Genomic DNA, 13853 nt, shown 5'->3' with positions numbered 1-13853 from the left:
ATCACCAGCATCTGCTCTTGCCCTGCCTCCCTCACCCTCCCTTTTCTCAGTTTCTGGCCTGTGATAAGTTCTTTCCTACGTTCCTGTCTTCCATAAGTCATGCTCTCCACTGCTCTGTGTCTCCATAATGCCTGTTCCTTTTCCAGAAATCAGCTCAAAGCTTTCTCAAACAAGTTTTTCCTAACTCCTCTGACTAAAGTCCTTTAGTTACGCTGTTAAACAGCACCCTACAGTTTCCTTTCATAGTACCTTTATTATAGCCATGTATTTTTTTTTTTTTTGAGACAGGGTCCCTCTCTGTCACCAAGGCTGGAGTGCAGTGACACGATCATGGCTCACTGTAACCTTGACCTCCCTGGGCTCAGGCGATCCTCCTAGCTCCACCTCCTAAATAGCAGGGACTAATTTTTATTTTGTAAAGATGAGTTTTCATCATGTTACTCAGGCTGATCTCAAACTCCTGGGCTCATCCACCTGCCTTGGCCTCTCAAAGGGCTGGGATTACAGGCATGAGCCACCATACCTTCCTGTCATTTTTTTAAAAGCTCAAATTAGTGGTTTATTGTCTGTCTCCCATGCTTCATCAAGGCAGGGACCATGTGGTCCTGTTTGCTGCTACATTCCAGTACCCAGCACTTGACTTGCACTTGGTAAACACTCAAGTATTTATTGAATAAGTACATGAATGAAGTACATTTCAACCTTATGCGAGAAAAGACTAACACTTATCTATTAATTCTCTAAGAATTACACATTAAAACACTTACCTTGTGCCAAAAGCTAAGGTTCACAGACCCTCAAGGAGCTATTTGTTGGAATAAAACATAAACATAGAATAAATGTTACCCATGGTTTTGTCTCCAGCTCCTAGGAGTGAGACATTGTAAAATTTTATTATTATTAAAAAGAATTTTCTGTAAATCATTTGGATTTGATATGTAGCCATTTAGGAATAATGTAAGTTGAAATGTCTAAGAAATAAAAGGTCACATAAAGGGAAAATTTCTCTTCCATTCTTTTTTTTTTTTGAGATGGAGCCTCAATGGAATCTTGCTCTGTTGCCCAGGCTGGAGTGCAGTGGCATGATCTTGGCTCACTGCAACCTCTGCCTCCTGGGTTTGAGCAATTCTCCTGCCTCAGTCTCCCGAGCAGCTGGGATTACAGGCACGCGCCACCATGCCCGACTAATTTTGGATTTTTAGTGGAGATCTGGTTTCACCATGTTGGTCAGGCTGGTCTCGAACTCCCAACCTCAGGTGATCCGCCCACTTTGGCCTCCCAAAGGGCTGGGAATACAGGCGTGAGCCACCACGCCGGGCCTCTTCTACTCTCTATAAATGTAAACTAACCATTCTGTGTTGTATTTTAAGAGGTAAGCTAGCAAGCTGTTGTATACATAGGTGAGAGTAACCAATAAACAACTGAGGGAGCCAATACTACATCAATGAAAGCTGTTTCATAGCAGCTCTCATTTCATTTCATAAAATAGTCTAAGTAGTCATAGCTACTACTTGGACTATGTTATATTCAAAGTTTCAAAAACCTTTAAAAATATGTGCATAGCACAAGAGTGCAATTAGGCCTCTAAACCCATCTCTATTCTTTTGGCAGCTGCTGCATGTATTGTTTGCATTTGCAGTTATATGAGTCTTAACACTGACTGCCTTTTATCTATGGCAACTTTCAGATTTCAGAATAAAAACTTACTGATAGTCTAGAAGTGCTTCACTGGTAGGCAATTTAATTTCTTTTGGTGGCCCATCATATGTATCCTTTTTATTTGCTTTCCCTGAGTTTTCCATTGTGCTGGTTAGGTATTAAGAAATATACCTGTTTAGAAAAGAGACATACGAAAAGTGAAAAATTCCATCTTTGCCTCCCTACTTTTGTTTACTCTAGGTAAGGTACCTCTGGGACTTAATACTGGCTTTCTATCCTGATTGCTTCCATGTCCCCAGATCTAACATTCACCACAATGGTGGAACATCATGAAATGATTGGATTCTTGATTCTGGTGAATTCCATGTTTAGCCCATGTATAGCATTCCCTCCACCCAAAACTTTCTAAGAGACTCCCTCTCTTGCATTATTCATCTATATCTGTTGCCCCTATCTAGGTCTTTTAAGAGCAAAGAACTGAGCTTTCTCAATAATTTTATTTCTCCACAGTGTTTGGCAGAGAGACATTAATTAAATGTCTATTAATTTTTCAAAGAAAATGAAAACAGAACTACAATTTTCTATGAGCATGAAGAAGCTAGGATCCAAAAGACTTAAGAATTAGAATCAGGATCCAAAAAAATTAGGTTTGGGCAGGGTTGTTATAAACAGCAAATAAAAGCACACATTGAAGTACTTTTAAAATGGTTGAGATTTACACATGCGAATAATAATAATAATGTATTAATAACTGCTCATCAGCTATTAACTGGTTTCATACCTAATAATAAAAAAATCAAAAATACCTTTTAAAAGGGAAAATCAAGACCCACTGTTCACAGATGTTTATAGTAAGCAGGAGTACTTTCATAGGTTTGGTTTGGGTACTAAAGTAGACTTTTCAGATTATAGTCTTCCTTAACACATTTTTATCTTTTAATTTCCACTAATCCTAAAAGAATAAGTACCTAGCCTTAAATAAATGTATCAGTAGTTAAGTGTGGTAGAAAGCATAAAATATAACCTTTGTAATTATTTAAGTGGCTGGAAACTCTCATGATCGTGGGGATGATGTAATTCTTGCGCACTACTGTATTTCCTCACTAAGCACAATAGACACACAATAAATGCTTGTCAAATAAACACGAGTGGATGCATGAATGAATCAGGCAGACATGGGCTTTAATCCTAGATCCATCACTATTATCTGTGTGACCCTGAATAGGTTACTTAATCTTTTTGAAGAACTTCAGTTTCATCATCTGTCAAGGGAGAAGGATAACAATTCTACTCTAAGAGCTATTGTAAGGATTAAATAAGCTAATATTTAAAGCACCTAGCATAGTGTCTGAGATATAGAAAAAGGCCATATATCTCTAGCTCTATCTCTGTATAGTGCCCCTTCCTCTTTCCCTTCAGTTGTTGCTCCAGGTCAAGCTTCTTCAAATTCTGGGTAACTAAAGCATAGAATGGCTGCCTTCTGCAAGTACAATGATGTGTGGAAAGACTAACCCATAAGGTTTGCTATTGTCAGCCTTCATTGATTTGGATCACTGAATTGGCAATCCACATAAATCTTTGTAGACCATTCAGCTCCAAAGTGGAAAAACTTGTTAAAATGAAAACACGCTTTTTCTCTGTAGACATGCTGCCTGCACACTCAGACTTCCAGTGAGGCTGTCTTTATGTCTGTGACTTTTCTAACCAAGTTTGCACTACTCTGTATGTTAACTAATTTGAGCATATACATGAATGCAAATATACCACAATACTTTCCAACTGAAAAGCACACAGATGACACAACGGAAAGATCTAATACATTAGTACATTAAGTAGTGTCTTCTCAAATATGAAAGTATTGAGAATAATTTAATAGGCTCCCACCAAAAGGTGTCATCATGATACCACCACAGTTCACAGAAAATTATCAGCTAAGAAAAGATTACTCTTTGTTTCAGATGCAGAGTTGAATTTTTATATTATTTTCCATTTTAGAATTTTAAACTTGACTGTTGCACAAAAAGCATACTGACAAATGTTTCATTTTAAAACAATAACTTACTATTTAGTAATAATTTTTACCATAAAATATTTTATTTAAAAGTTAAAACCAATGTCAACATTAATCTCTTTCTAAGTCATACGGAAGAGATCAAGTGTTACGGTTTTTACCTGTGGTACCCATCTGGTGCTGGAGGAAAAGTGACCTCATCCTGCTCAATTACCTTAGTTACCTGGCTTTTATGTTTTTACTCTCTGACTAATGTATAATTACTTACCTAACTGCAGCTTATGGCAAAGGATTTTAATAAAATATGAGTGAAAATGTGAACCCATTAAAGCACAAGTGCTTTATACATAAACTCTATTAAGATTCATTGTTTCACACACTTTAAGAAAATTAGTAAGCCAATTGGACGGTCTGCTTAATAGCTGCATTTTTGCAATGGGCTCATGATAGTACCTCAACATCTATTTTTGCATTTGATAATGTGCTATAAACCATGGGGACTTTCATAAACATATACAAGGATTCACAGTTCCTGACCACCCAGAAGATTTCTCTCAGTAAAGGGTGAGATTCCTAGAAAAATATTCACAAAGTAAATGCAATTATCTTCCAGGAAGGTTACACTTAGAATATCTGACAAATAGACGTCGAATCTGTCAGTCACTACAAACATCTATTCAATGCCTGCTCTGTGCATGGTGCTTTACCTGGCCCCCAATTATAAAGTATAGATGAGGTAAGACCCTACTCAGACAGATAGGAAGACAGAAGCACATGCAGCAGAACTTTAAAAAAATGAGCAGCTTTAAAAGTCTTTGCAAAATCATGCAGATAATGCTAGGGAGATCTTCACCCAGCATGTGACCTCTCTTTTGTGGCCATGTGTGTTTTCCTCTCCCGACTGCGTTTGAGGTCTCTAAAACATACACCGTGATGTAAGGACAGGTAAGCATCCTGGGTTTGAAAGACTCAGGACTCCAGCCAACCGTTCCAGAATCTACTCCATCATTTTCTGTCATAAAATCTTTCAATAAATATTTCCCAAACACCTCTCAGTGAAAAGCCAGAAGTTTATTTACTAAAAATGGACATATCACAATCATTTTTTTCATACGTACTGTTATCCCATGCTGCTTTGGCTCTGCAAAGTTACCTATAGAACACACAGTGTATCCCTTCCTGCACTATCTCAGCATCCTGGCTCAGTATCTAGAAAGTTTAAAATAAATGACTCTCTTTTTTTTTTTTTTTTTTTTTTTTTTTTAATGAGACAGGGTCTGGCTCTGTCACCCAAGCTAAAATGCAGGCTCATTGCAGCTTCTGCCTCCCAGGTGCAAGTCATCCTCCCACATCACCTCCAGAGTAGCTGGGATTACAGGCGCATGCCACCATGCCTGACTAATTTTTTAATTTTTTGTAGACAGGGGATTTCGCCATGTTTCTCAGGATGGTCTTGAACTCCTGAGCTCAAGGGATCCACCCACCTTGGCCTCCCAAAGTGCTAGGATTACAGGCATGAGCCACCGCACTTGGCCCAAAATGACTATTTTCATGACTTTGTGAAGGCGTGAATATCCAGAAGCCTCCCAATGACTCCTTTCCTAATTCTGTGGAGGCTGGGAGGGATGGCAGTTCTGCCCTAATACCTTTCTGGACATATAAAATGGAGCTTGAGGTTTGATAGCTAATGTTTTACATAAAATGTAGATTAAAATGAAAGATATTTACTTAACAGCATTAGCAATGACAGAAGTTCAGAATAAGATTCCATCAAGGCATGAGAGCATGATATAAAAGATCTCTATTTGGGTGCTAGGAGTCTTGAAGTCTAGCTGTGGCTCAGCCATTAACTAGCTAGAAACTGAGCCATTAACTGCATGGTTTTGAACTGCAGTTCCCAAATTATACTGGATTCTCAGCTATAAAGTGTAAGGCTAATAAAAGTAATAGTAGTAGTAGTAATGCAGTACTTCCAAAAGCCTTATTAAAGAGCAATCTAACTTAGAAGGCACATACCTCACTATAATGTTAATTGCAAAGCTGAAATACATATTCAAAACCATTCACGGTACTCATCTTCAACAAAATACAATTCCTTTGATGCTAGTGACACCTAACTACTTCAATAAACCCTCATCTTGGGAATTCAAAAACACATGTTGTATCCTTTAATATATAATTCGTCTTGAGAAGCCTCTTCTTACTGTCCTAACTAGTGATAACCTCGCCTTGTGGCCCCACAACAATTTGTACTTTTTTTTTCCACAATGTATGGCTTGTAATAGACAGTGTCTATTTTTCCCATCTTTGTGTTCATGTTTATTCAATGTTTAGCTTCCGCTTATAATGAGAATGTGCAGTATTGCTTTTGGGTTCTTGCATTAGTTTGCTTAGGATAATGGCCTCCAGCTGCATCCATGTTGCTGCAAAGGACACGGTTTTGTCCTTTTTATGGCTGTGTAGCATTCCATGGTGTATGTGTACTACATTTTCTTTATCTAATCCACCACTGATTAGCATCTTGGTTAATTCTATGTCTTTGCTACTGTGAACAGTGCTGCGATGAACATGAGTCCATGTGTCTGTTTCACAGAATGATTTATTTTCCTTAAGGTATATATCCAGTAACAAGATTGCTGGGTTGAATGGTATTTCTGTTTTAAGTTCTTTGAGAAATCTTCACACTCTTTTCCACATGTTCTTTAATACTCCCACCGGCAGTGTATAAGTGTTTCCTTTTCTGCTAAACCTCACCAGCATCTGTTGTTTTTTGTCTTTTTAATAATTGCCATTGTGATTCCTGTGCGATAGTGTCTTATCGTGGTTTTGATCTGCATTTATCTAATGATTAGTGATGATGAGCATTTTTTCATATATTTGTTGGCCACGTGTATGTTTTCTTTTGAAAAGTATCTGTTCATGTTCTTTGCCTATTTTTTTTTTTTGAGACAGAGTCTCACTCTGTCACCCAGGCTGGAGTGCAGTGGTGCAATCTCGGCTCACTGCAACCTTCACCTCCCAGGTTCAAGTGATTCTCCTGCCTCAGCCTCCCTAGTAGCTGGGACTACAGGCACGTGCCACCATGCCCGGCTAATTTATTTATTTATTTATTTTGTATTTTTAGTAGCGGCGGGTTTTCACCGTGTTAGCCAGGACTATCTCGATCTCCTGACCTCATGGTCTGCCTGCCTCAGCCTCCCAAAGTGCTGGGATTACAGGTGTGAGCCACCACACCTGGCCTGTCCTTCTCTTATTTTTAAATGGCGTTATTTGCTTTTTGTTTGCGAAATTAAGTTCCTTATAGATTCTGGATATTAGACCTTTGTTGGATGCATGGTTTGTGAATATTTTCTCCCATTCTGCAGGTTGTCTGTTTACTCTGTTGATAGTTTCTTTTGCTGTGCAGAAGCTCTTTAATTAGTCCCACTTGTCTATTTTTTGTTGTTGTTGTAGTTGCTTTTGGGGATTTAGTCATAAATTCTTTGCCAAGGCCAATGTCCAGAATGGTATTTCCTAGGTTTTCTTCTAGAGTGTTTATCGTTTTAGGTCTCACATTTAAGTATTTAATTCATCTTGAGTTAATTTTTGTATGTGGTAAAAGGAAGGGGTCCAGTTTCAGTCTTCCACATATGGCTAGCCAGTTATCCCAGCACCATTTATTGAATAGGGAGTTCTTCCCCCATTGTTTGTTATCATTGACTCTGTCATGAAACCAGTAGTTGTAGGTGTGTGGCTTTATTTCTGGGTCCTTTAACCTGTTCCATTAGTTTATATGTCTGTTTTTGTAACAGTACCATGTTGTTTGGGTTACTGTAGCCTTGTAATATAGTTTGAAGTTGGGTAGTGTTATTCCCCTGGCTTTGCTCTTATTGTTTGGGGTTGATTTGGTGATTAGGGCTCTGTTTTGGTTCCATATGAATTTTAGAATAGTTTTGTTTAATTCCATGAAAAATGACATAGACTGTTTCTCTATTTGTTTGTGTTCATCTCTGATTTATTTCAGCAGTGTTTTGAAATTCTCATTGTAGAACTCCTTTACCTTCTTGGTAAGCTGTATTCCTAGGGTTTGTTTGTTTTTTTTTTAAGGCACCAAGATTTTTATTTACCCACCTTCCTGCTTTTTTTTTTTTTTTTTAACATAAACATTATGGAACAAATTATTCTCTTTTTGACCCAGGGTTGTGATAGGAATTATCTTGTTACAAAGTGGTAGCAGATCTATGCTTGCTTTTATGTTTTTATGGCCCCTCTCAACCTTCGGCTATCAATTCTCTGTCCTTTCTTAGTTGTCCCTTAACAGTCTATTCTAACTCCCATAAAACAGAGACTAAAAGTACCAACCTCATTGTTATGAGGTGGAAGAGAAGGCCCAGCACTAAGTCAGGCTCTCAGGAAAATTCAAACAACAGTTCCTCTTTGCCCTTCAATATAGCTGCTTCTTTTCTGTCATGGGCTGAGGTACCACTGAACCCGTGAACCAAGCACACAGGTATAAGTCCACAGACTGGGTGAATGCCTAGATGGTAAAGTATATGGGCTTTGTGACTCCATTACCAACTTCCAGGCTAAGGAAGGACTGACTTAGTGAGAAGTTCCAAGATCACTGAATTCATAATTCCCTGTGGCTGTCTCCCTTGTACCTTTATCATGACCAAGGCTTCAGGAGTGGCCTCTCAATTCCCCCTGCTACACTTGGAACCGTATGAGGGATGCAGCAGAGGTCAAAAACTGAGTGACCAGCCCCAGGGAGTCAACAGAAGACACTGACAAACCAATCACAAAGTGGGTGCCATTTGCTCTTAGGGAGGAGAGGCAGGGCCTGGACAAGGACAGCAGTTGGAAGGTGAAGGGCAAGTCTGGCTTTCAGTAGTGGTAGTGATCTGGCTTGAAGGGGCCATCAGGGGACAAGTACAGGTAATGAGCTTGCAGCTCAGTCAGCTTGGTCAATTTCACATTCAGCTTGCCTAGGTGGGCTTCAGCCATTGCCTCATTCAGCTTCTTGGGCAGGAAGAGGACCATAACCTGGTACTTGTCTGGGTGGGTCTGGAGCTCACTCTGCGCCATCACTTGGTTGGTGAAGGAGTTACTTATCAAGAAGCTGGGGTGGCCCATGGCACAACCCAGGTTGACCAGCTGACTGTCAGCTAGCAGGATGATGTGGTGTGCATTCTTCAGCTGATACCAGTCCACCTGGAGCTTGATGTTGACTCTCTCCACAGTGTTCTTGTTGAGTCACTTGACATCAATCTCCATGTCAAAGTGTCCAGTGTTACACATGATGGCATCATCCTTCATCTGCTTAAAGTGCCGGCCAAGGATGATGTTAACACAGCCTGTGGTGGTGACAAAGATGTTGTCTTCCGGACAGGCCTCGTCTATGGTAGCCACCTCATAGCCCTTCATGGCAGCCTGCAGTGTGTTGATGGGGTTGATCTTGATGATGATGACATGGGCCTGAAACCCCACAGGGCCTGGGCACAGCCTTTGCCCGTGTTGCCACAGCCTGCTACCACTGCTACCTTGCTGGCAATCATCACGTCTGTGGCCCACTTGATGCCATCTATGAGGGACTCCTGGCAGCTGGAGAGGTTGTCAAACTTGCTCTTGGTGATGGAGTTGTTGACATTGATGGCAGGCACTTTCAGGATCCCATTGGCCATCATCTTGTGTAGCTTCTGGACCCTAGTCAGGGTCTCCTTGAAGATGCCTCACATCCCCGACAACAGCTGCGGGTACTTGGTGTGGATGAGGTTGGTGGGGGCCCCAGCGACTTCCAGAATCACGTTAAGGAGCCCGTCTTTGAAGTATAATGTCCGCTTGGTGCACCACAGGTACTCCTCCTCTGTTTCACCCTTCCAGGTGTACAACTGGAATGCCAGCCTTGGCAATGGCAGCTGCTGCATGGTCCTGGGTGATGTTGCAGCTGGACCACTGCAGCTTGGCACCCAGAGTAATGAGGGTCTCAATGAGGATGGCCGTCTCTATGGGTCCTATGGAGGCAACTGGTGATGCGGGTGCCCTTCAAAGGTTTGGAGGGTCCAGTACAGCTCCCACATGCACATCGGGCCCGGCATCTGGTTCTCCACAATATCCAGGGCTTTGCATTCCCAGGAGGCCAGGCCAATGTCAGTGACTTTGTAGGGCAGTTTGTCAGACATGCTGGTGGTGCTTGTGATAGACATGGCTGAAGGGGCCCAAGCCTCGATCTGGGGACAGGCACTGGGGGTATGGCACTGGGCAGGGGGTTCCTAGGTAGTTTATCCATTTTGTGGCTACTGCAAATGAGATTGCACAGAACACGTTTAACTCAATTAGAAATGGTCTCCAGTAAATGTTTTTTAAAATCCTGAATTAACTTAAAGCCATTCAGTGGTAATAGTACCACCTAAGCATTAATTTTAAAAATTGAGACCTCTTTTCATATTGATTATGTAAATATGATAGGGCCCAAAATCGTTAGTGTTAAAATGTAAAATTTGTCCGGTTTGGAAATATGTTAAAATCATATATTAAAATCAAGGTATTTAAAAATATCTAGATGAGTGACATTTTTAAGTTTCACTTGGATGACTGATGATGTACATTACATTAGCATGTATTTTCTTCACCAATCCTTTAGTCATGGCACATTTTTCTACCGCAGTACCCAAATTATATTGGAGTCTTAGCTTTAAAATTCGTCCGTCTTCTGATCCAGAGTTGCTAATATCAAATAGTTTGAACTGCAGTATATTACACTAACTTCTCTAGTAACCAGAACTACATTTTTTCCAACTCTTACTGTCCTTCAGTTTTAGAATTATCAACAAAGAAAATAAAAATAACTATGAAAATATTATTGTGAGGATAAGGGAAAAATATGCAATAATAATGGTAGAGAACAAAAAGGCTTCTTTCTACCTTCAAATAGCAGTAGTGAGTCTAAAGAGGATCTTCTGGGAGTGGCTGTAAGGCAATCCATGAGCAATTATCACATAGACTGATAAATATCCAGTCATTATTTTTCTCCTCTGTCATCACAGGAATCTTTCTTTTCCTTTTTTTTTTGAGGGGGGGAGGGGCTTAGATAGGGCACCTTTTCCCATCTCTTAATCACTTCCTCAACTTTCTCTCTTGCCCAGCAGAAAATTATGGGATAAGGAAGGGAGTGAGGAATCAAACATGGTACTGTACAAATGTGACAAATTCATAAAAGAAACCAAGTGTTCTCTTTAGAAGAATGTTGTAGTATCCAGAGCAAGAAGTTGAAACCAATCTATGAATTGGGATATGAGGGTAAAAGACATCAATAACACACTTAGCACATATGAAGTACCCACAGGGGAAGAGCATTGCGCGGGTATTGAGAAGGATGCAAGAATATGTGAGGTCCTCAGAAAGCATTCACTGGACTCAATTTGGTGAGACGGGCACTAAGAGAAGCAAGACCGAGCTTAGTCCCAGCTCCTGCACAGAGTTGTATAACCTCGGCCAAGTCTCTGAACCTCTGACCTGTTTCCTCCTCCATCTGTCCTAGCTTCTGTCCAGGCTATGAGGCTCCAGACGCTTTGGGAAAACTGTCAAGTGATAAACCTCATAAGAATGGAAGGCATTCTTATTCTACACTGCCTCTGCTATGTGCTAGGGGCTGTGTGAGGGCACCGTGAAGGTTACAAACCTGAATCAAATTCAGAGCCTGCCTTTCGAGAGGGCAAATAACGTATCCAAGGATTCTACTGCAAGGCAGAGAGATGGGTTAACATTCTGATCAGATTAAAAAGGCCTGCCCTCCTTCTCATCTCCTGGGTGGAGAAGAGGAGTGGGCCTATCAGAGCCCTTCCCAGCAGCTCCTAACGGCCCAAGAACGGCGCTTCGTGGACAAGACCAGGAGGGCGCGACCCCCAGGCTGATCTCGAAGCGGCGCAAGCCCAGGCCCGTGGAGAAGGGCCCGTGGAGAGAGGAGCCCGTGGAGGGTGGTCGGGGGGAAGCTTATAAAGTCTTCAGTGTCAGACTGGAAGGAGTCGGGGGCCAAGAAAAGAGGCCAGCCAGTCTCCTGACATCCCCTCCACAGCCTGTAAGTCGGATACCCGGCCCTGGGCGGACAGGGTATGAACTTCGTTCATCCCGCGGGCCAGGCCTACCGGCTCCACCGCAGCCGCTGCCGCGCCCTGCATTTCCAAGACAACCGACGTCCTCCTCCCTACTCCCTCCCCACCCGCCCTAGCTTAGCCGCGAACGGCGGGCCGAGCGCGCCATCTGGTGGCGGCGCAGGGAAGGGTCCCGGACGAGCGCCCGCGCCGCCGCCTTGGTAGCCGCGGTCGCGCTCTTCCGCCTTCCTCCGCGCGGGGTTTTCGGCGTCCCTCAGCCAGCTAGCTGGTTTCAAACGCTCTCGCGCTCCTAGGCTCCCTTTAGTCGCAAGCCTGGAGGTTGGTGACTGTAGACACAGGGCCCACGGGCTTTGTGCTGTGACCGTGAGCAGGTCATTTGGGTCTCAGAGTTTGTGTCTTCCGCTGTAAAATGAGACGCCTGGACTCGGTGGCGGTTTCCGCACAGTTCGGGGGACGGGGACGGGGACGGGGCCCGGTTGTGTGGTGAGGCTTCTGCGCGCCTCTGCCCCGCTGCGCTCCTTCCACCATGGCGGCTTGTCTTCTTTCTACTTTTGTGCACTAATTCTTTGGTTTTAGCTCTTAATAAGAATGGCAGATCCCTGAACTAAATGCTTACAGGACACCTTCCTGCTGTATAAGTCCTTGATTCTGTTTTTCTTCTCGCTTTCCTTTTTTTGTTCCTAAACCTTAAGAAAGGAATTTAAGTCCAGCATTTCCCACTCTTCGCTTTTTGCTGTTCTTTCCTCCGAGAGAGAAAAAGAAAATCCTACACGTACAGCCTTTAAAGTTCCTCTTTCCTCTCCTACATTATTTCTCATTATCTGCCGCAAGATAATTTTCTTTTTTTTGTACTTTGACACTGGCTCTGAATGGACAACTTTCTTTTACATCCTAGGAGCGTCTATGTCCTGGTAGTTACATTTCAGCCAATTACTTATCCTTTTGTTCTAGGAAGACAGAAATGAGCCTCCCTTAGGCTTCTCTGCTCCCTTCGTAAGTCACCTGTTTGGCATTCTTGAATTTGTTTTTTAAAAAATGGATTATCATATTTTTTATTCATGCTGTGTTATATTAATAACGTATTAACTTGAAGGGAACTGAAGCAGTTAATAAAAATACTAAGCAGCTTTTGGTTAAGGGAGTTTTTCTCATCAGTAAAATATACAAAAATTAACCATTATTAGAGATAACTGACGTGTTCCACCTCATTTTAACCTCCCTTTAGTCTATCAGTATTGTATTTATTAAGTGCCAGGAATTTGCTATGATCTACACATCTGATAAATGTTGTTCTGTTAATCTGGTTTTCCCTAAAATAACATCATCAGATGGGATTATAGGATAAAATTATTAAGAGTGCAAATTCAAGAGAAAAAGCTACCAGCGGAAAATTTTTAAAGCATGGCGATTTTTTAGTTAAATAGAAAAGCAATTTGTGATTCTTCAGCACTTTGAATTCATTCCCACATCATTTCCTTTAAATCTTAGGCCTGCTTCTTTTATGAGAGCCTGGGCCCCTAGTGAAAAAATGTACTTTTACCTATTGTTTATATCCTGCACAATTTTTCTTATGGTGTTTACCAGTTGGTGGTCAGTGTGAAGCCAGATAAAAACCATTTGCTGAGTTTCCTCATTTGACCTTGATTTTCTGTTAGCCTTGCCGTGTTGAATGATGTAGAGATAGACGTAGGAAAGTATCTATGGTAGAAAAAGCCAAATATGCTGTCTGTTTTTGGCAAAACCACAAAGAACCTGTTTGATATGAGCAATTGCTGAACAAAAACAACTGCAGGGTCTTATTATTATTAAATCTCACAATAATTTCTAAAGACCTGAACTAGAAATGAACTTACTGCCTTTGCGAACCAGTTCAAACTTTTGGTAAATCAGACATTTTACCTACAGCAGTTAATTTTGAGAAATAGAAAATTTGTGCTACAACTTCCTATCCAATAACTTTGTTCCTCACAAACTTGAAACAATTAAATAGATGCTTTGCAAAAATAAATAATCATGAACTAAAATATTCTCTTAAGGAAAAAAGTATATGCTATCTTTTTTTTATTTTTTATTTTATTATTATACTTTAGGTTTTA

General features: G+C 41.2%; 1 protein-coding gene and 1 pseudogene across 3 annotated transcripts in view; both read right to left on the bottom strand.

The window, feature by feature from the left end:
- The window catches only part of CCDC83 (coiled-coil domain containing 83), a 73272-nt gene extending 61738 nt beyond the window's left edge, over positions 1–11534 (bottom strand). For all 3 annotated transcript variants that reach the window (XM_055283132.2, XM_055283133.2, XM_055283134.2), the window contains exons 1-2: positions 11328–11534; positions 1708–1830 (exon numbers count right to left, since the gene is read on the bottom strand). In XM_055283132.2, coding sequence (XP_055139107.1) covers positions 1708–1802 — 95 coding nt within the window. In that variant the 5' untranslated portion in view covers positions 1803–1830; positions 11328–11534. The remainder of the gene's footprint in view (positions 1–1707; positions 1831–11327) is intronic.
- On the bottom strand, positions 8461–9828 carry LOC129484697 (adenosylhomocysteinase-like; annotated as a pseudogene).
- Positions 11535–13853: the final 2319 nt, after the last annotated feature.

The sequence above is a fragment of the Symphalangus syndactylus genome, chromosome 6 (genome assembly GCF_028878055.3).
Source record: "Symphalangus syndactylus isolate Jambi chromosome 6, NHGRI_mSymSyn1-v2.1_pri, whole genome shotgun sequence".
In the NCBI taxonomy this organism is placed as follows: Eukaryota; Metazoa; Chordata; class Mammalia; order Primates; family Hylobatidae; genus Symphalangus; species Symphalangus syndactylus.
Note: the sequence above shows the minus strand (reverse complement) of the source record. Positions and strands in the feature narration are given on the sequence as shown.